The sequence below is a fragment of the Myxocyprinus asiaticus genome, chromosome 36 (genome assembly GCF_019703515.2).
Source record: "Myxocyprinus asiaticus isolate MX2 ecotype Aquarium Trade chromosome 36, UBuf_Myxa_2, whole genome shotgun sequence".
NCBI lineage: Eukaryota > Metazoa > Chordata > Actinopteri > Cypriniformes > Catostomidae > Myxocyprinus > Myxocyprinus asiaticus.
In genome coordinates, this window is record NC_059379.1 from 1498123 (window position 1) to 1520770 (window position 22648).

General features: G+C 39.2%; 1 protein-coding gene across 1 annotated transcript in view; it reads left to right on the forward strand.

Moving 5' to 3' along the window:
- The first annotated feature begins 7258 nt into the window (after nt 1-7258).
- The window catches only part of LOC127426664 (testican-2-like), a 51145-nt gene continuing 35755 nt past the window's right edge, over nt 7259-22648 (forward strand). Inside the window, exon 1 of the mRNA XM_051673618.1 lies at nt 7259-7465. Coding sequence (XP_051529578.1) covers nt 7298-7465 — 168 coding nt within the window. The 5' untranslated portion in view covers nt 7259-7297. The remainder of the gene's footprint in view (nt 7466-22648) is intronic.

Here is a 22648-nt window from a genome sequence, read left to right on the forward strand (position 1 = left end):
GCAGCCTTTCAGGTTGTGTCGATATAGGACTCGTTTTGCTGTGGATATAGATACTCGTCTACCTGTTTCTTCCAGCATCTTCACAAGGTCCTTTGCTGTTGTTCTGGGATTGATTTGCACTTTTCGCACCAAACTACGTTCATCTCTAGAAGACAGAATGCGTCTCCTTCCAGAACGGTATGATGGCTTTGTGGTCCCATGGTGCTTATACTTGCATACTATTGTTTGTACAGATGAACGTGGTACCTTCAGGTGTTTGGAAATTACTCCCAAGGATGAACCAGACTTGTGGAGGTCCACAATTTTGTTTCTGAGGTCTTGGCTGATTTCTTTTGATTTTCCCATGATGTCAAGCAAAGAGGCACTGAGTTTGAAGGTAGGTCTTAAAGTACATCCACAGGTACACCTCCTATCAGAAGCTAACTGCCTAAAGGCTTCACATCATTTTCTGGAATTTTCCAAGCTGCTTAAAGGCACAGTTAACTTAGTGTATGTAAACTTCTGACCCACTGGAATTGTGATATAGTCAATTAAAAGTGAAACAATCTGTCTGTAAACAATTGTTGGAAAAATTACTCATGTCATGCACAAAGTAGATGTTCTAAACGACTTTCCAAAACTATAGTTTGCTAATATTAAATCTGTGGAGTGGTTAAAAAGAGTTTTAATGACTTCAACCTAAGTGTATGTAAACTTCTGACTTCAACTGTACATGGTGATTGTATTTACATATTTGGGAGAACTATTCTTTTAATTGCTATAGAGCTGAACAGCCGTGATGTCAATGTGTAGGCGATCCCTGATGGTTAATTCGCCATGGGTCCCATCAGAAATTTCCTATGTGTTTTTAGAATAGGCATTTTCAAATTACAAGTACAATAAGATCTGTGGTGAAAATTACTTGAGGAGACTTTCATGTTTTGTTCTAGAACATAAATAACAAACAGTCATTCCTCAAACGTGGATTTCCTCAAACGTGGATTTTGAAGCCGTTGTGTCTTTTAAAAATGCATGTTGCTAGGGGCCTGGGTAGCTCAGTGGTAAAATACGCTGGCTACCACCCCTGGAGTTCGCTAGTTCGAATCCAGGGTGTGCTGAGTGACTCCAGCCAGGTCTCCTAAGCAACCAAATTGGCCCAGTTGCTAGGGAGGGTAAAGTCACACGGGGTAACCTCCTCGTGGTCGCTATAATGTGCTTTGTTCTCGGTGGGGCGCGTGGTGAATTGAGCGCGGATGGCGTGAATGCACACGCGCTATTTTCCTCAAACGTGGATTTTGAAGCTATGCGCTCAACAAGCCACGTGATAAGATGCGCGGGTTGACTGTCTCAGACGCGGAGGCAACTGGGATTCGTCCTCCGCCACCCGGACTGAGGCAAATCACTATGCGACCACGAGGACTTAGAGCGCATTGGGAATTGGGCATTCCAAATTGGGAGAAAAAGGGGAAAAATCCCCAAAAAAAAAAAAAAATAAACACTGCATGTTGCTAACCCATCACTATATAAGGACTACAACCGATGTCCATTCTGTAAAGCACGCAGCTCAAATGCTGACGGGAGTTGTAGTCCTTTTATTAGCATTGTGATTGCAGCAAGCATTTTTAAAAGGCACAGCGGCTTCAAAATTAACGACTGTGTGTAATTTAGGTTCTAGAACATAACGTGAAAGTCTCCGAGTAATTTTAACGACTGGCCATATTTTACTCGTACAGCATAAAAACCCATGTCTCAAAAATGCTAATTGTCTTCTGGGTTTTTGGACTACACCCTGAACAGCTCTATAGGATGCATGGATGCATTACATGTTTTTTTAAATATTCTGTTGAAATACATTTGAGGCAGTGCTGGAAAAATGAACACACACGATTAGCATTCAAAGAGAGACAGAAGTCATGCAGGATTTCCACCCAAAATACTCCTTTTTAAAACTCTCATTTCCTGTCATGGGTGTGAGTTGATTTCTCAGGTTTATGTAAAACCTCTCTGTGTGTGTGTGTGCGCGCGTGTGCATGTGTGTTAGACTGCGGTGTGTGTGTGCGGTCAAAATTGAAATCTTAATCAGAGTCGGAGTGTCTCCCGAGAGGATGAAAGACTCACATCCAACATGGATCACAACTGCCGCCCCACACACTCCCTCTCTAACACAGATGCTCATTTGTAAGTTAATGAGATTCGAGCTGTGATCTTCTCGTTTTAGAGAGAATCAAATGCGCAGAGTTTTATGGAAATGAAATCGTGCATAATTCAGCCTCTTAAAATGCTGTGTAATATTTCAGGTGTTTGGAAATAGCTTAACCAAAAATGGTTGCATTTTTAACACCTCCTAAATTAATCCCTTTCTGAGTCATTCATACACTAGTGGCCCCCCCAAGAAATATTTGAACACTTAAGTCTCTTGAAAATGCCTGAATTTTGTTTTATTAAATAACGATATCAAATCAGTTTTTGTTTGCAAAACAGATTTTCTTCCTGCAGCGAGCTGACTTCATCCATTAAAAATGAACCAGAACACCAGTTGATTTGAAGTAATTGAGCAAAAATGACTCCGAAAAGCAGGAATGCAAACTGCTCCCCTTTTCTGAAACTAATTTGCCCAAATTGTTTGGTAAAATTTCCCTTATTAGAATCACTTGAAAGGTTCCTTAAAGCTTAAACACTTGCATTGTATGGACCTACAGAGCTGAAATACTCTTCTAAAAATCTTCATTTGTGTTCTGCAGAATAAAGTCAAAAACATCTGGGATCTGTTAAAACTGTTAAGAGCTGTAAAGTTGTTTAAATCGACTTTTTTACAGTCGTTTCAAGGTTTACGGTGTTACATCGTCATGGTAACGAAGTTGTAAAATTGTCTCTAACTTTCTACAAGTGATTTTATGACAGTAAAATCATGTTAACACACATATTGTTTACATCTTGTGTCTATACTTTTGAAACAGTATTTTAATGTTTACAGATTGACCCCATTGACTTCCATTGTAAGTGTCTCGCTGGAACACACATTTAAAGAAAAGGAGGGACGAGCCGAAATACATTTTTTGTGGTAATCAGCATTATGCCACAAGTGCTGTCGATTGAGCTGAACTTGTATTGAACCCGGGATATTCCTTTAAAATGAAGCCCAATCGACTGACACATTATGTGATATATTTTGATCAAATAAAATAACCATTTGAGCAACTTATTCAAGAAACAAATTGATGTACAGATAGACTGTTTTTCTAAACCCTCATCTAGGCATTTTTTCCTGCCACGATCAGCAGCGAGTGGAGGGGAACGCTGACGCCTCTCATACGTTCTGAGGAAGACGAGGAGGAAGAGGACTACACTCAGCAAATCATGAGACGTACAATTAGTCGACAATTGATCTTAAATCAGACTCCAAACACTTGGATGGCTCATTCTGGAATAAGACAACTTGCCTCCAGATCATTGCAGGGACTGAAAACATTCCAAGGAACGAAAACCGAAAACGAACAAAAAATTTAGCAGAACGAAACTGAAAAGGGGAACGAAGTCCCTTCCATGTGTTTCCGAAGTTAAAACTTCGGTCATTGAATTATTGTTAGATGTGATGCATTAAAACAGATTTAATGCTGCCGGGGTTCTGACCGAGAAGCAGATCTGTTATTAAAACAAATAATTAATATAAAATAATTATTAGATGTTCATTCGGCCTGCTTTGATGACGTTTAGACCAAACATGGCCAAGCAGTGTGTGCATGCATTTAGGAGATATTATTATTATTATTATTATTAGGGTGAGAAAACAATGACAATATATACATTTTTGGGTGAACTATTCCATTTAAGGTTGAAGACGGTATCAATAACAAACTTGCTGTAAATAACAAATACTGCTGGAGCTCAAAACTATGTTCACTTTTCCAGTGATGCAAACTCATGAGAGGGGAAAAAGGTGAGAGAGTCATAGCAGGTGTTCTGGATGTATATTTTCAGTTGATATGTTTGTTGTATTTAAAGCATTTTTGTTTAAAGTAGTTTAATCCATGTCTTCAGAAGTGATATGATAGGTGTGGGTGAGAAACAGATCAATATTTGTGTCCTTTTTTGCTTGAAATTCTTCTCCCTGCCCAGTAGGTGGTGATATGCATGAAGAATGTGAAACACAAGAAGAAGAATGTGAAAGTGAAAGTGGAGATTTATAGGATAAAAGGACTCAAATATTGATCTGTTTCTCATCCATAGCTATCATATCACTTCTGAAGACATGGATTAAACCACTGGAGTCGTATGGATTACTTTTATGCTGCCTTTATGTGCTTTTTGAGCTTCAAAGTTCTGGTCACCATTCACTTGCATTGTATAGACAAAAATATCTGAGAAATCTTCATTTGTGTTCTGCGGAAGAAAGGAAGTCATACACATCTGGGATGGCATGAGGGTGAGGAAATGATGAGAGAGAGTCATTTTTGGGTGCACTGTCCCTTTAAGTGTTATTTATGTTGTCTTGCACAGTTTGAGGAACATCAGAACTTTTGTGTGAGAACTGATAACACAATTGTGTCAGTTCCAAAATATATCCGACAGAGTTAATTTAAAGGAATATTCTGGAATTTCCATTCAATACAAGTTAAGCTCAATCGACAACTTCAGTGGCATAATGTTGATTACCACAGAAATTAATTTCGACTCGTCCCTCGACAGGTTACAGTGAGGCACTTACAATGGAAGTCAATGGGGCCAATTTTTTGGAGGGTTTAAAGGCCAAAATATGGGATTAAATTATTTCTAGTATTGCTCTTAGACACTCCAGTTCCAAACAAATGCAGAAACCAGGAATTCATGGTAATGTCTTTGTTTTTAAATCTTAAATGTATTGTAAACTGAAACCATTGTGTTGAATTTCCCTTCCTTTATATCAGGAGCTCTACAGTGTTAAAACATGGTTTTCATGATATAATCCTCCACGTTTACTGTGAGACATATAAGCTAAATAATGTTTTTCATTTAGTTGAATAATGCCTACAGACACAATATATTACACTATATAGTAGAGCGTTTACACTCAATAAATCAGCGCTGAATGTTGAGTTAAGGCCACAGATTTCCACATTTCATTTAACAGCTGTAAAACACATCTCACAGTTCATGAACATTTGTCATTTATTATCAATAGACTTTATGAATTGCAAGCAGAGCTGCTGGAGTCGCATGTCATGTAACAGAAAATCCAATATTTTGTTCTCAAAGAGCTGTTAATGTCGATTCACTGGCATGATTTGTCCAATCTCGATCCATTCATCATTCACTTTTACTGTATGAATAATGCAGTGAAAGTGAATGGTGACTGACGCTGTAGTTCTTACCTTTCTTTTGTGTCCCACTGAAGACAGAAAGTCATATGGGTTTGGAACAACATGAGGGTGAGTAAATGATGACAGAATATAAATACAATAAAAGCATATCATGAAAACGGTTGTCATGGCAATTGTTGTTGGAGGCAGATTTATTTAATATATTGGAACGATACTAATTTGAAACGTGTCAATCTTTCAAATAAATTGCGATTTACAAAAGTTGCATAAATAGCACGCACACACACACACACACACACATGTGACTCATCTACATTAAGCCGAGGAAATTACAGTATAATCTGGCATTAAAGAGCCCTCAGATGATCATTAGACTAATCTCTGGAGTATTCCATATATTCCATATACTAACCCAGTGTTAAAACTATCCATTGCTGTGTTGCTCAAGTGTGTTAATGTGTTTGAATGCATATAGATACCCTGGATTATCACTAACAAAAAATACCATTGGGATTACTAGGTTTTTAGACATGTACCATGCTGCCACCTGGGATTAAAATGGCATATGAATTGTCATATATTCATTCACTTTCTGTAAAGGATTAACCACCTGATTTTTATTGGTTAGTGTTAGCAAAACTTTCAACCTACTGTAAAACAGGTCACCTATTTTATTTCTAATGACTTGTAAGAAATGTCTTTTAAAAAAGTGCAAATCCTTACAAGAAAGTGCTGTGGCAGTGATAGTGTCAGATGGTACTAAAGTACTTTATATGGGACTGAATAATTACCATATTCATGCACTCAAAAAATATTTTGGCCTATTTGTAAGGTTTACGCATTTTAATTTCATAACAAACTTCCATCAAGTTGAATTGTGTAATTTGTAACAACATGAAATTAACAAGACTTAAAATATTTAGATTGAATTACACAATTCAATTTGATGGAATTTTGTTATGAAATTAAAATGCGTAAATCTTAAAATTATTTTTACGGTATTACCACACAAAAAAAAAACAAAACAAAAAAAAAAAAAAAACAAACAAACAAAAACAACAACAACAAAAAAAAAAAAAAAATATATATATATATATATATATATATATATATATATATATATATATATATATATATATTTTATGTAATTTTTTTTTAAAGATTTATGCATTTCAATTTCATAAAAAAATTCCATCAAACTGAATTGTGTAATATGCAACAAAATTAAATTTGTAAAACTAATATATATATATATATATATATATATATATATATATATATATATATATATATATATATATATATATATATATATATATAGATTACTCAATTCAATTTTATGGAATTTTTTTATGAAATTAAAATTTTATTACCATGGTATTTTTAATTAAAATTTTTTTTAACATTAATTGATTAATTTAATTTCCTGAGGTCACCTGTGGATGCGCACAGCTGATGTTGACGCAACGAACTGAACAGCGGCTGAGCATTTAGCAGAGACGAGCCACTTCTATTCAAATGAATGGGAGAAATTGGAGCGCCCAACGGTCAATGGATGTACAAAGGAAGTCCCGCCTTACAGTTAAAAGAGCCAATCACCTTTTAGATACAGACATGACCTGTCAATCAACTCTAGAATGCGCATGCGCATTAGCTATACAAGCCATGGAAATGGCACTTTTTAGCGTAATATGAGGATAAGAAGCACAATTCATGATTCCAGTATTGTCAGATTTGATTGCTGATTTGAAAAATGTTCTTTGAGCGTCATCTTGACTAACCATTTTTGAGATTTCGGTCTTTTCCCATTCAAGTAGATAGGAGCTGCACTTGCATGACTGGAAATAGCCTCCCGAGAGCGTTCCAAAAATGGCCGAGTGTGGAATGACTTGCTAGAAAGACTTTGACGGCGACCTCTCTCTCTCTCTCTCTCTCTCTCTCTCTCTCTCTCTCTCTCTCTCCTCTCTCTCTCATTCTTCAGCTCGTCTCGTCTTATCTCTGTGGTGTTTATTCGGGAGAATATGGTCATCATGAGAGGTTCAGTTGTTCTTCAGCTGCTGCTCGTGACTCTGAGCGCGTCTGTGATGAGCGCAAGAGACGCGCGAGAGATCGTCGGGAATTTCATGGAGGATGAGCGCGAGAGCTGGCGGTTCAGCCGCACCGTCAAACACTGGAACCGCTTCAGAGACGTGAGTGTCAATAACCCATAACATAATAACCTATTTATTGTCCTTTCATTGATTGGATGTGTGTGTGTGTGTGTGTGTGTGTGTGTGTGTCTATTACATAAATTACTTATGCATTCAACTGAACTAATAATTTGACTGTAACTACAAATATATGGATGAGACCGGGGCAAGTTGTCACAAGTTTTTACTCCAGTGAAAATTTCTCAGGGTTAATTTACATATAGACAAACCTTTAAGTATTGGCTATAAAAAAATAAAACATTTCCACCGCCATTGCCATGTTAAAAAAAAAAAAAAAAAAAAAAGGTACGACCCCTATAGCGGGGCATGTTGTCACAAAGAACCTGCTGTGTATTGACAGACATTGATTTGAGTAGCCTATACCTTTGTTGAGAATATGAAATGCTATCTGAAGTATAAAATAGCCACCTTCCACAGCATAACCTTTTGTGTCATACAAAAGTGTACTTGTAGCTACTTCTATACATTTACTCATGACATAGCACAAATAAATGAACTGTATAAAATTAGGATGCAACATTTAAAACATATGTGACAACTTGCCCCGACCTACTTTTGTCTAAACAGCCCTTGTGACAACTTCCCCGTGTGACAACTTGCCCAGCCTCATAAAAACTTCACTTGAGTGTAAAAGTGATTTGCTACCATTAAGTTTGCCTTGACTCCCGTGTTAGTGTTGCATGCATTGTTTTGATGTTCATATTAATTTCAAGCACATTTTTTTTTTTTTATGTCATTCTAATCCTATATGCAATCATTTTTTTTTCTTTGGAACACGAAAGGAGAATGTTTTTAATATCAGTCTGTTCCTTGCACAAAGCTGTCATATGACTTCAGAAGACTTGGAATCAAGGGCGTAGATTTGGCTTGACTATGGGGGGGGGGGGTTGTACTTGCTTGCTTTGATTATTTGGGGGGGGGTTACCTCCCCCCATCGCCCCCCTCGCCCCCCAAAAATAATCTACGCCCCTGCTTGGAATACAACAAATTCTTTGTAAATCCTCCTTTTGTGCTCCACCGCAAAAAATAACAGCATATGGTTTTGGAATGACACAAATGATGACCTTGAACTGTTGCCTTAAGGGTGTATGGTTGCAGGGGTACGTGCTCACATTTTATATTCATCCAGGAGCTTTCAGCACCATCTGTATTAACCGATCAATATTTATCGAACGGCTGATAGTCCACACAGAAAATTAGTTTTTACGGCAGAGCAGCAAAGGTTATACAAGGAAACGTTTCCCTGCTCTTTTCCACGCATAAGATCACCTTATCTCAATCATGCTGTTAGGAAGAGAGAGTGGTTAATGGCAGCTGAAGTCTCGTCGGCTCCCTCAGGTCCTCCTGTCTGGATGAGTTTGTGATACAGATACTGTGTTTATTTATTTGAGAGAAAGACACCAGGGGATGCGTCATTCTCGGTGTGGGACTGACTCAGGTGACAGGTGAGGGTAAAGAGCTGGATTCCGTTTCAACAGCCTTGGACACGAAGGAGCTGAGGATTGCTGATCTCGTGGAAGCACTGAGAGGGTTCTTTAACTGGAACACGCAGATGCACGAAACTTGAAGAGAGGGTTTGCTCGCCAGAGCTAAACCTTGCCGATGTAGTTATCTCCCTGGTATAGGGACTCCGAACTTGGCGTTGCAATAGTCTCTTGTAGTGAGACTTGATACTTGGTCGATCTTAGTCTCTCGTATGGAGTGAGACCAGAACGGAGAAGTGTTATAGAAGTGTATCCTGTTACCGACCCTCTGGACAGGTTCTCAGGACGTTGATTATTATTCTGTTATTGCTCCCAAACTCGAACAGCCAGGAACTCAGAACAAAGGTGTGGTCATACGGAGGATGGTTTTATACCTTCCTGATGAGGAGGATATTTCAGTTTGGTGCTTCTTGTTTCAGGGTCATGACTGGCTGCTGACATCGGAGGGGGCCCACACAGTGTGGCGCATTCTCCCATCTCTGTGTGGAACATTTGCATATTTTAAAGTGCATAGTTAGAACAATGTCTTTAAAGTCTCATCTATGCATTGTTCCTTTTCCAAACCTCTTCAGAAATACTCTTGGCATTTTTCTGAAGATATACAGACCAAACATGATATTGAAAGATATTTTTTTCTCCCCAATTTGGAATGCCCAATTCCCAATGTGCTCTAAGTCCTCGTGGTGGCGTAGTGACTCGCCTCAATCCGGGTGGCGGAGGACGAATCTCAGTTGCCTCCGCGTCTGAGACCGTCAATCCGTGCATCTTATCACGTAGCTTGTTGAGCGCGTTACCGCGGAGACGTAGCATGTGTGGAGGCATCCACGCACAACACAGCAAGAACCACATTATAGCGGTGATAGACCGTTGCTAGGGAGGGTAGAGTCACATGGGGTAACCTCCTCGTGGTCGCTATAAAACTACATTGTAGAGGTGTAATGATTCACACATCTCACGATTTGGTTTGGTTCACGATACTGCGCTCAAGGTTCGGTTCAGTTTACGATTCTTTCAAATAAGCCTGAATCAAGTTATTATTATTATTATTATTATTTTGGATTTTTTCCCAATTTGGAATGCCCAATTCCCAATGCGCTCTAAGTCCTCGTGGTCGCGTAGTGATTCGCCTCAGTCCGGGTGGCGGAGGACGAATCCCACGAATCCCGTCTGAGACGTCAACCCGTGCATCTTATCATGTGGCTTGTTGAGCGCGTTGCCACGGAGACATAGCGCGTGTGGAGGCTTCACGCCACCCACCGCAGCAACCACGTTCAACTCGCCACACGCCCCACCGAGAGCGAGAACCACATTATAGCGACCACGAGGAGGTTACCCCATGTGACTCTACCCTCCCTAGCAACCGGGCCAATTTGGTTGCTTAGGTGACCTCGCTGGAGTCACTCAGCACACCCTGGGATTCAAACTAGCGAGCTAGCGAACTCCAGGGGTGGTAGCCAGCGTATTTTACCACTGAGCTACCCAGACCCCCTCAGGTTATTATTATTATACTTTAAAGACATGCAAAATATTCAGACGGACATCAGATCCCTCCCGGCTGAAAAGGCACTTTTCTCTCCAGCTCCCTGTATTACATTTAGCTTGTATGGTTTCACTTTCAGTTTTCGCAGATTCAGCTAGTAATCGCATTTTAGAGCTCCTTGTGTACATTGAAGCAATTTCCATGTGTATGCCCATGTAACGTAGGCGTAGGACGTCGTGCATATCGGATACAGATACTTGTGAAATATATATAAAAAGTCCAATCTCCACGATGCGTATCGTCACATATTTAAACCACGATGTATCATGCCACGATACACTGTTACACCCCTACTATGTTGAAAAAAAAATCCTGTTGAAGTTTCAGTTAAACACTGGCACCGAAGACGGTTGCCAAAAATTCACCAGAAATATACAGTGAGCATGTTTCAGGCGTTACAGGATGTCATTTTGGTGCCTGTAATGTTTTATAGTTCATTACCGTATATATCATTAAATGATACAATGTTAATATACAAACCTTTTAAATGTAATGTTTTTTTTATTTATTTATATCCCCTTTTCTCTCAATTTGGAATGCCCAATTCCCACTACTTAGTAGGTCCTCGTGGTTGCGCGGTTACTCACCTCAATCCGGGTGGCGGAGGACAAGTCTCAGTTGCCTCCACTTCTGAGACCGTCAATCCGCGCATCTTATCACGTGACTCGTCGTGCATGACACCGCGGAGATTCACAGCATGTGGAGGCTCATGCTACTCTCCACGATCCACACACAACTTACCACACACCCCATTGAGAGCGAGAACCACTAATCATGACCACGAGGAGATTACCCCATGTGACTCTACTCTATTACTAGATACTGTAATACAACTATTGAACTGATCTATTTGGCCTGAACTTTATAAGCGAGATGTTTGAATGCTTGAAAACAGTATTTTGAAATGTGTCTGCTTTAGGTGAGACACAGAGAGCAAGTTGACACCTGTAAGCTGCTGACTGATGCTCCTGTCAAATTACTGACAGTTTTTGCTTAATGAGATGCAAATCTCAAACTTCAGAACAGATTTCAACACAATTAGCTGAAGCAGCTGACTGCAGACAACCGTCACTCAAACAGTAAATACTGTTATTAATAACAGAACTATTCCAGAGAGAATCGTTTGCAATTCTGCATCTCATCGCGATTATTACGCCTAAAAGGATCTACCTTATCTTGCCATCATGCTGTCTTTCTTGACTATGATAATGCAGCGTCTTGCACCTATTGTTCTTTCACAGTGAAATCTAGGAAATGTGCTGATAAAGACTGGTTGAGAATACATTAGTTGAAACTATGATGTCCCACACAGCTAAATGTTGTGGGTGAGAGATGAAAGCTCACATAATAATTAATGTTGTAAATACAAAGAGACAATTAGTGATGTAAATGATTTTGGTTTTATGTGTGTGTGCTGCTTTTATAAAGAATAGGGCTAGGATAATTTAAGTTTACACTGATTTGTCTATGCGTCAGACCTCCGAGTAGGTGTTGAAGTCTGTGCTCCTGCGTTTTGTGTGTGTTCATGAGAAAGTCAAATGCAAAACTGAGTGTTTTCTGAACAATTCACGGTGAGATGATGTTTGGGAGTTTAAAACGGGTGAGCAGATTTAACTCGCTTTCCTCATTCGGTGTTATAAGAGTATTTATTTTTTAAATTAGTTTTTCTCATAATATAAATATATATTAAAAATAACAAATATTAAATGTATAAAATAAAACATTTTTCTTGTGTGGTTTTGTAGTTTATATTAGTTTTTATTGAATATAAACATCTATTTTATTATTTATTTTTATTTCTATTTCAGTTTGAGTCATTTTTAGTTTTAGGGATGTTAGTTTCACTTCACCTGACTGACTTTAGTGAAAATTTAATAAAAATTTGATTTATGGCATACTTAAGTTCTGGTGGTACTTTTAAACCTACAGAAATAATTTCTTTATGAAATATAATGTAATAATTATGCAAACAAATACACATATTTAACCAATATATAATTTATTGTATACAGAACCAATGCAACTAATAACATGCTCATGTTGCTGTGGGGATAAATACATTTTGTACTTTATATACAGTACTGTGCAAAAGTTTTAAGCACATAAGATGTTACACAAAGACAGTCTTAAGATGGTTATTTATATCTTCAGCTTTAGTGTCAATAGGAAATATAAATGTTAGACTCACAAACATTACTTTTGCAAATAGAAAAGATTAGAATAGAAGAACAGGGAGCCCTGCAACAGATGTCATGACCCCCACAGATCCCCCACTGATCATTGAGTCAGTCTGAGATTACATAAAGAGACAGAAGCAATTGAGACTAAATAGACAGAAGAACAGGGAGCCCTGCAACAGATGTCATGACCCCCACTGAACATCGTGTCAGTCTGAGATTACATAAAGAGACAGAAGCAATTGAGAATAAATAGACAGAAGAACAGGGAGCCCTGCAACAGATGTCATGGCCCCCACAGATCCCCCCACTGAACATCGTGTCAGTCTGAGATTACATAAAGAGACAGAAGCAACTGAGAATAAATAGACAGAAGAACAGGGAGCCCTGCAACAGATGTCATGACCCCCACAGATCCCCCACTGAACATCGTGTCAGTCTGAGATTACATAAAGAGACAGAAGCAATTGAGAATATATAGACAGAAGAACAGGGAGCCCTGCAACAGATGTCATGACCCCCACAGACCCCCCACTGAACATCGTGTCAGTCTGAGATTACATAAAGAGACAGAAGCAATTGAGAATAAATAGACAGAAGAACAGGGAGCCCTGCAACAGATGTCATGACCCCCACAGATCCCCCACTGAACATCGTGTCAGTCTGAGATTACATAAAGAGACAGAAGCAATTGAGAATAAATAGACAGAAGAACAGGGAGCCCTGCAACAGATGTCATGGCCCCCACAGATCCCCCACTGAACATCGTGCCAGTCTGAGATTACATAAAGAGACAGAAGCAATTGAGAATAAATAGACAGAAGAACAGGGAGCCCTGCAACAGATGTCATGGCCCCCACAGATCCCCCACTGAACATCGTGCCAGTCTGAGATTACATAAAGAGACAGAAGCAATTGAGAATAAATAGACAGAAGAACAGGGAGCCCTGCAACAGATGTCATGGCCCCCACAGATCCCCCACTGAACATCGTGCCAGTCTGAGATTACATAAAGAGACAGAAGCAATTGAGAATAAATAGACAGAAGAACAGGGAGCCCTGCAACAGATGTCATGGCCCCCACAGATCCCCCACTGAACATCGTGCCAGTCTGAGATTACATAAAGAGACAGAAGCAATTGAGAATAAATAGACAGAAGAACAGGGAGCCCTGCAACAGATGTCATGACCCCCACAGATCCCCCACTGAACATCGTGTCAGTCTGAGATTACATAAAGAGACAGAAGCAATTGAGAATAAATAGACAGAAGAACAGGGAGCCCTGCAACAGATGTCATGGCCCCCACAGATCCCCCACTGAACATCGTGCCAGTCTGAGATTACATAAAGAGACAGAAGCAATTGAGAATAAATAGACAGAAGAACAGGGAGCCCTGCAACAGATGTCATGGCCCCCACAGATCCCCCACTGAACATCGAGTCAGTCTGAGATCACATAAAGAGACAGAAGCAATTGAGACTAAATAGATAGAAGAACAGGGAGCCCTGCAACAGATGTCATGGCCCCAACAGACCCCCCAGTGAACATCGTGTCAGTCTGAGATTACATAAAGAGACAGAAGCAATTGAGAATAAATAGACAGAAGAACAGGGAGCCCTGCAACAGATGTCATGGCCCCCACAGATCCCCCACTGAACATCGTGTCAGTCTGAGATCACATAAAGAGACAGAAGCAATTGAGACTAAATAGACAGAAGAACAGGGAGCCCTGCAGCAGATGGCATGGCCCACACAGAGCCCCCCAGTGAACATCGTGTCAGTCTGAGATTACATAAAGAGACAGAAGCAATTGAGAATAAGTAGACAGAAGAACAGGGAGCCCTGCAACAGATGTCATGACCCCCACAGATCCCCCACTGAACATCGTGTCAGTCTGAGATTACATAAAGAGACAGAAGCAATTGAGACTAAATAGATAGAAGAACAGGGAGCCCTGCAAGAAATCCTCACTATGCAACATTTTTCACAAGTGCCTAAAACATGTGCACAGTACTGTATAAAAATACAGCGGATATAAAGTCTACACACCCCTGTTAAAACAGCAAGTTTTTATGATGTAAAAAATGAAACAAAGATAAATCATATCAGACTTTTTGCACTTTTAATGTAAAAATTACAACCTATGCAGTGCCACTGAAAACCAAAGTGACACATTTCAGAGAAAAAAAATAAAAATAAAAAACTTAGAATAACCAAACTGCGTAAGTGTGCACATCCCTTTTATAACTGGGTATATGTCTGTGTTCAGAATCAACCAATCATCAAGCTCATGTGAAATAGTACACACCTGTCTTCACCTGAAGTGACTCAGATTAACTCCAAATAAATCTCAGCAGTTCTTGTAGGATTTTTCTGCATGCTACTACAAGAGCCATGGGCCACAAAGAGCTTACAAAGCATCAACGAGATCTCATTGTTGAAAGGTATCGCTCAGGTGAGGGCTACAAAATGTTTTCCAAGGCACTAGATATACCATGGAACACAGTGAAGACAGTCATCAACAACAGGACGTCCCTCCAAAATTGATGAGAAGACAAAGAGAAAACTGGTCAGGGAGGCTGTATTCTTCCATGTGGAAAAATGTGTAATGGTCTGATAAGACCAAGATTGAACTTTTTGCCCAAAATTGTAAAAGGTATGTTTGGTGCAGAAACAACACAGCACATCAGCAAAAGAACACCATACCCACGGTGAGGCATGGTGGTGCCAGCATCATGCTTTGTGGCTGCTTTTCTTCATCTGGAACTGGGGCTTCAGTGAAGGTGGAGGGAATCATGAATAGCTCCAAGTACCAGTCAATTTTGGCACAGAACCTTCTGGCGTCTGCTAGAAAGCTGAAAATGAAGAGATCGTTCACCTTTCAGCAGGACAGTGATCCAAAGCACACATCCAAAGCAACAAAAGAATGGCTTCAGCAAAAAAAAAGCTCAATGTTTTGGAATGGCCCAGCTAGAGCCCAGACCTGAATCCTACAGAAAATCTGTGGGGGGACCTGAAGAGGGCCGTACACAGGAGATGCCCTCGCAATTTGACAGATCTGGAACATTTTTGCAAAGAAGAGTGGGAAAATATTCCCAAGTCAAGCTAATAGACTCTTATCCAAACAGACTGAGAGCTGTAATAAAATCAAAGGGATGTGCACACTTATGCAGTTAGCTGTGCCATAATGTATTTGTTGTGCCATAATGGTGTAGTTTATAAAAATGTTCTGATGAAATGTCCCTGCTGAAATGTGTAGCATAGATGATCACCACCAGCATACGTGTTGTGTTCTGGATACTGGTTTCCCAACATGCTTCTTACAGTTACTAGCTTAACCAGCAGGGCGACTTCCTTGGTTAACCAGCTTCACCAGATCATGCATGAGATTCAGTACACCTGTAAATCTGCGGTGCTAGAATGTTACTCGAGTTGTGGAGCAACAGACAGCCAATCACAAACTGCTTCAGTTCTTTATACCTTATTTATTATTCATGCACTTTATACAGTCGCAGAAATTTCCACGCTCTTTAGTTTCAGAATCTGAGGGAAACTGGTAGCTGTCAAGGGTAGTGGACGGCCTTGTCAAATTCGCTTTGTTGTTATGGCAACCATTGGAATAGAATTGATTTGATGCCTCACGAACAACCAGCAATATTTTCAATTATTTATCTCATGTGGTACAGTTTTAAACTTCTTTGTTTTTCTAAAGCAGAAAATTAAATATTAGACAGTAAGCTTTGAAAAATGTTCAGTGGCAGTTAGATCTGGGTTTCGCCAGCCACCTCATGCCACGATTCGATATATCACGAGACATTATGATATCATGATTCGATTCTGGTTCACAAGCTTTCAGTTACAATTTGGGTATATTTCTGTTTTAGTTCTAATTTTGTTTCCATACAGAATGAAAGAAATTCTCTTTCAGTTAATGCTGTTATTAATTTTACAGGGGACCTTTTTACTTGGTAAATTACGGAAACATTAATTTGACAAATGTTATCATTAGTTTTTCATCATTTATTCAAAATCCATTAATCATTAATAAATATGAAGTCTTGAAACTGCATATATTAAACTATATATATATATATATATATATACCATGTGTCTGTTGAATGCTTGATTCTGATTGGTTGATAGACGTTCTAAGGTGTGCAATTATTTTCCAGTAAACGCACGACTATGAAGTAGTTCCAGTTCTTGACCGCATAACGGTTCCATATCACTTCACCAAATTATTTCAGTTATTTCAAAGAGCCCTACAGGATACCACAGCAAAATAACCAATTAAAACTAAGACACTGGTGAAGTACATCGGATAAGAATGACATTAGTCTATAATATCCTAAATGTATTTCAATTTCGATTGAAAAATGCCCTTGGGCTTCCCCTCTCTTTCGCTCTCTTCTCACCCACACACACACACACACACATTCACTCACTCGCACATACACACACTCACTCACAACTCACTCACTCACACACACTCACTCACTCACTCACACTCACTCACTTACACTAACTCACTCACTCACACTCACTCACTTACACTAACTCACTCACTCACACTCACTCACTTACACACACGCACACACTAACACACACACACACTCACACACTCACTCACTCACTCACTCACAAACACACTCACTTACAAACACACACACACACACAAACACACTCACTCACTCACTCACACACACACACACTCACTCACACTCTCACTCACACACACACACACTCACTCACTAACACACTCACTTACAAACACACACACACACACACACACACACACACTCACTCACTCACACTCTCACTCACTCACACACACACTCACTCACAATCTCACTCACACACACTCACTCACTCACACAAACAAACACACTCACTCACACAAACACACACACACACTCACTCACTTACACACACTCACACACACACACAAACACACTCACTCACTCACACTCTCACTCACACACACACACACACTCACTCTCACACACACGCACAAACACACTCACTCTCACACTCTCACTTACTCACACACACACACACACACACACAAACTCTCACACTCTCACTCACTCACACACACACACACACACTCACTCACACTCTCACTCACTCACACACACACACACACACTCACTCACTCTCACACTCTCACTCACTCACACACACACCACTCACTCATTCACTCACTCACTCACTCACACACACCGTACATGGTACCACAGCAAAATAACCATATAAACAAAGACTTTGGTTAAAGTAAATCGGTTAAGATCATCAGACAATGTCTATAATATCCTACATTTACTTCAAGTTCAGTTGAAAAATTCCATCGTCTCCCCCGCACTTACACATGCTCGCACACATACATATGCACGCACATGCACACACACACGCATACATTGAGACTCGTGTCACAGCCAACAAATAGAGCTGCACCGCCCGCGACTTGATTAATACAACAGTTTCTAAATTATCTGAAATATCTGTGGGAAGCACAGCGGAAGTATGGCGACACTCACTGCTGCTGAGAAGTGCGCTGAAACTTACATCTTGGCGATTTTGAAGCGATGTTACTTCTGACGAGAGCTGCAACAAATAAAGTTAATCCCAGAAGCGATCTCTCTCAGTTTCTGAGCTTCTCTCTTTCGATCCCTCAAAAACAAACTCGCACACACATAGACAAATGCACTACCTCATTACTCCAGTAAGTGCTCCATTAAAGCAGCACAAGCTTCGCTATCCTCCGTTGCTAGTTCTAAAGTGACGTTTTCAAACTAGCAACGAAGGCTCGGACTGTATTAAAGCAAGACGCTGAATCTGTGGCGGAAGAAAGTAGATCCAATCACAAGAGCGTTTTAGAGACGAAAACCAGAAAATGTCTTGAGATAAAACCCTGAATGATGTCTTAAAGTGTGGTAACCGTAGTATAAGCGGAATAATTGACGACGGACCATTGAATTATTGAAAAATAATACACACCCGTGGCTGCGAGTCGTGACCGCATTACCACCTCATGTGTGCATTATTTTTCAATAATTCAACGGTCCGTCATCAATTATTCCTTACATATATATATATATGTAGTCACGTGTTTGTTTTTTGGCCCCATTCACTTCCACTGTAAATGCCTCACTGTAACCCAGATTTATTTATTGTTTTAAAGAAAAGGAGAGACGAGTCCAAATTAATTTTTGATGGTAACCAACATTATGCCACAAATGCTGTCGATTGAGCCTAACTTGAGTTTAGCTTAACTTAACCTGAAATTCTTCTTTAAGAAATGTAAATATATATGCAGACACAAGTTTTCATGTTATTAAAGGAATATTTCACCCAACAATGTACATATTACACCCTCATGTTGTTTAAACCCCCTTTGACTTATTTTGTGGAACATAAGGGAGATTTAAGAGAGAATTTAAGGGCAGTTTGTGTTGAAAAAGAGATGAAAGTGAATGGTGACTGAGACTAACATTCTGCCTAAAATCTCCTTTTGTGTTCCATTTTAAGAATGAAAAAAGACAAACCGGTTTGGGACAACATGAGGGTGAGAAAATGATTGATTTTTGGGTGAACTGTCCCTTTAAGTGATTCATATGTTGCTGTCAAACGGACTGGATTTTATTTATTTAGCAGGAAACTCCTAGAATACACCTGCTGTTCTCATTAGATCTACAGCATGGCGGTTTGTTCAGGACAAGATGTTAATGCGGCTGTGAACACGCAATCTCAGTTTCACGGCTGTCGTGATGGTGCTTAATTCTTAATGATGCTTCTGCTCACAGCACCTGGCCTGTAAAATTTTCATCATGAGGAACTTTTCAACTTTTCAATCCAGCATGTTCAGGAGTCGAGCTGAAAGCCTTGTTTGTCCTTCTGCATATGCTTGCATTCTGACAGCAGGGGGATTGTGGGTAATTGTTCTTGCCTAGGGCGATGCGGCCAGTGCATTTGCCCTCCACTGCAGCACTGATGCCAGCTAGAGGGTCTGTTTGGTGGATGCTTTCAAACAGAAAATACAGATGCACAAGGTGAAATGCTGCTCGAACCCATTTTACTTTCACAGTCTGCAATGAAAGAGAATAATAAGTGAGATTAAAATGTAAAGTGGGACTTTATTTTATTGATTAAATTGACTGGATTATGAAAAGTGGGAGTTACATACCAGAATGGAGGCCAGTAGGTGGATGGGAGGGGTTTAAAAGTAAGAAGGATTTGTGATGTGAGCAAAAAATAAAAGTCGTTTCAGAGGCGGAGCAAGTTATTGTATTGTTGAGGAGAGGTGTGCAATTTGCGATTTTCACCTGGCGGGCGATAAAACAGGTGAAAAAATCCCATAGATTTACATTGAAGGAGGGACCCGAGTCATATAGAGACCAGGGGCCGGTTGCACCAGCCGTACGTAAGATACAACTCTGAGTGTTTGTAGTAGATGACAGAGCAGAGCACTCGTTCACTGTAAAGCGTGCAGCACATGCAGACTATATGGAGGTGAGAAACGTCCGTCAAAAATAAAGCTTGACTTACATGGACGAGTAAAATATGCCACAAGCAATTGTGCTGTTGTACTGAATAAAAGTTTTCATCAATTTGTTTCATTTATACTTTGATGCTCTAATGTGCAACACTTCAATTAAAATGGAATTATATTTGGAAAAAAATGTAAAGGATTTCATTGCGCCCTAATAAAGTTGTTTCTTTGCAAAAATCTATATCATATTCTTGAAATTTTCAATAATTTTCGATGTCGATAATATATATATATTATATATATATATATATATATATATATATATATATATATATATATTCCATCAAATTGAGTAATCCATAATAAATAAACAATACTAAATATTAAATTTTTTATTAATTTAATTTAGTTTAAAATTACACAATTCAATTTGATGGACTTTTGTCATGAAATTAAAATGCATAAATCGACGGGCTAAATTTGTTTTGAGTACATTATATTAATATTTATGTACTGCCCCTGACCGATTTTCCATACAGTTCGTGATTATGTATAATTTACATATTAATTATTTATAATTTACAATAAAGGTAAAAGTTGTTATGCAACTGCGCATTATTTTACAGAGAGCTTATGACCTACTAGCTAGTCTTGCCTTAAGAAAAAATGGTGGAACCAAATTAAGTTATAAACTAACTAGTAGTTACTAAGCCCCTAGGTCAGTGTTTCCCAACATTTTTTCTGCCACGGCGCACTTTTTACAAATATAAAATACCACGGCACACCACTATCCCACTTAACCATCGTCGATAGTTTTTCTTTTCAAAAACTTGTCCATATTTCTGTCTTAGTAGCGTTTACTTGTAATGTTTGAAATTCGGCTTTGCAAAAAATGTCACGTAGGTATGCTGTATAATGAGGTCACAGGTGGCAAGAGCGCTAATTGGGTAATGAAAAAACAACAAATTTGTAGATTTGTTCTTGCAAATTAATTCTTGCAATGCCACAGCAAATTACAGGGATGCAAACTCATTTGAAAAAGGTGAGACAATCACTGGTCCATACATTTTGTTTCTGGGGATATATATATATATAATATAATATATTTTAAGAATACGCTAAAAGAACCAATTCCAGCTATTTTAGTGATTCAAGTATAGCAAATTAACTACACAATTATGCAGAGTTAGCTGCAAAAATGAAGGGTATTTTGGTGTGGCTTGCTTCTGTGTCACAAATTTGTTCAAATTTATGAACTGATTAGTTCAGTGACCCTTTCTGGAGATGTCACTAGGTGGCAACAAATGAGCGTCTTATGTGCTATGAGTGAGTCAGTGAATCATTTTGAGTCGTTCATGACCGAAATCTACCAAGAGACTTTATAGTGTTTCAGCATTAAAAGAACAAAGCAGATCTATAGTTTTCCTTCAGTTTGTGCATGATTTTTCATCCAAAAAGACAACAATAATGGTCTAATAATTAGTGGTCGACCGATATATCGGCAAGGCCGATAAATTGGCCGATATTCTGAATTTTTTAAATTATCAGCATTGGCCGATAAATTTTCCCGTTAGGCCGATTTGTTTCTTGAGGGCCCTGAGAATCGCCTGCTTGCATGTGAAGCGACTGAGACATGTAAATGACCAGTCACGGTTCGTTTTGTTGTTACGTGCCATCGTGTTACTACAATAACAGACCGGTGTGCAACACAGTGTCATTTAAACGGTCCGAGCTCATTTGAGCTCATAATGTTAAAGTGCTCGCCTGTTTCATTCTCCCTCTCTCTCCTCAACAGTTCCCTGTCACTTTTAACTGTCTTTTCTAATGATAAAAAGGCAAATATCAATAAAACTCATATCATATACTGTCAGCAAATATGCCCATATCTCGTTTAAACAGATGTAATAAACCAACCTCACAAAATTGAGCAGATCCAGCATCATGTGGAGCGCTCATAAATCTTCCTCTGAAGCACGTATTCTATCAGCGTCTCCTCAACAGTTCCCTGTAACTTTAAACTGTCTTGTCTAATGATAAAAAGGCAAATATCAATAAAACTAATATTATATACTGTCTGCAAATATGCAGATATCTCGTTTAAACAGATGTAATTCACAAACCTCACGAAAATCCAGCGTTTTCTTCCCATCGAGCGCTCATCTAAGATCTTCCCCTGAAGTGTGTATTCTATCAGCCAGAATCAAAAACTTCAGGATCAAAAGTTCCTCTGATTCACAAATGATGACGGTCAGTCTGAGACAATCCAAGCAGGTGATCTAGGCCGTTTAAACTATCAGGAGATTGCTGCTCGCGCTGGATCCGCACGAGCGCATAAGTGCAACTTCAAAGTAAAAGCGCTTCACATGTGTGATAATTAAATGTCTTATTCACTGTGCACTGTATGTACAATTGGTTTGATTCAGTATTTTTTTAGTAAATGCGATTGCTAACGTGGACATGCCATCCATGG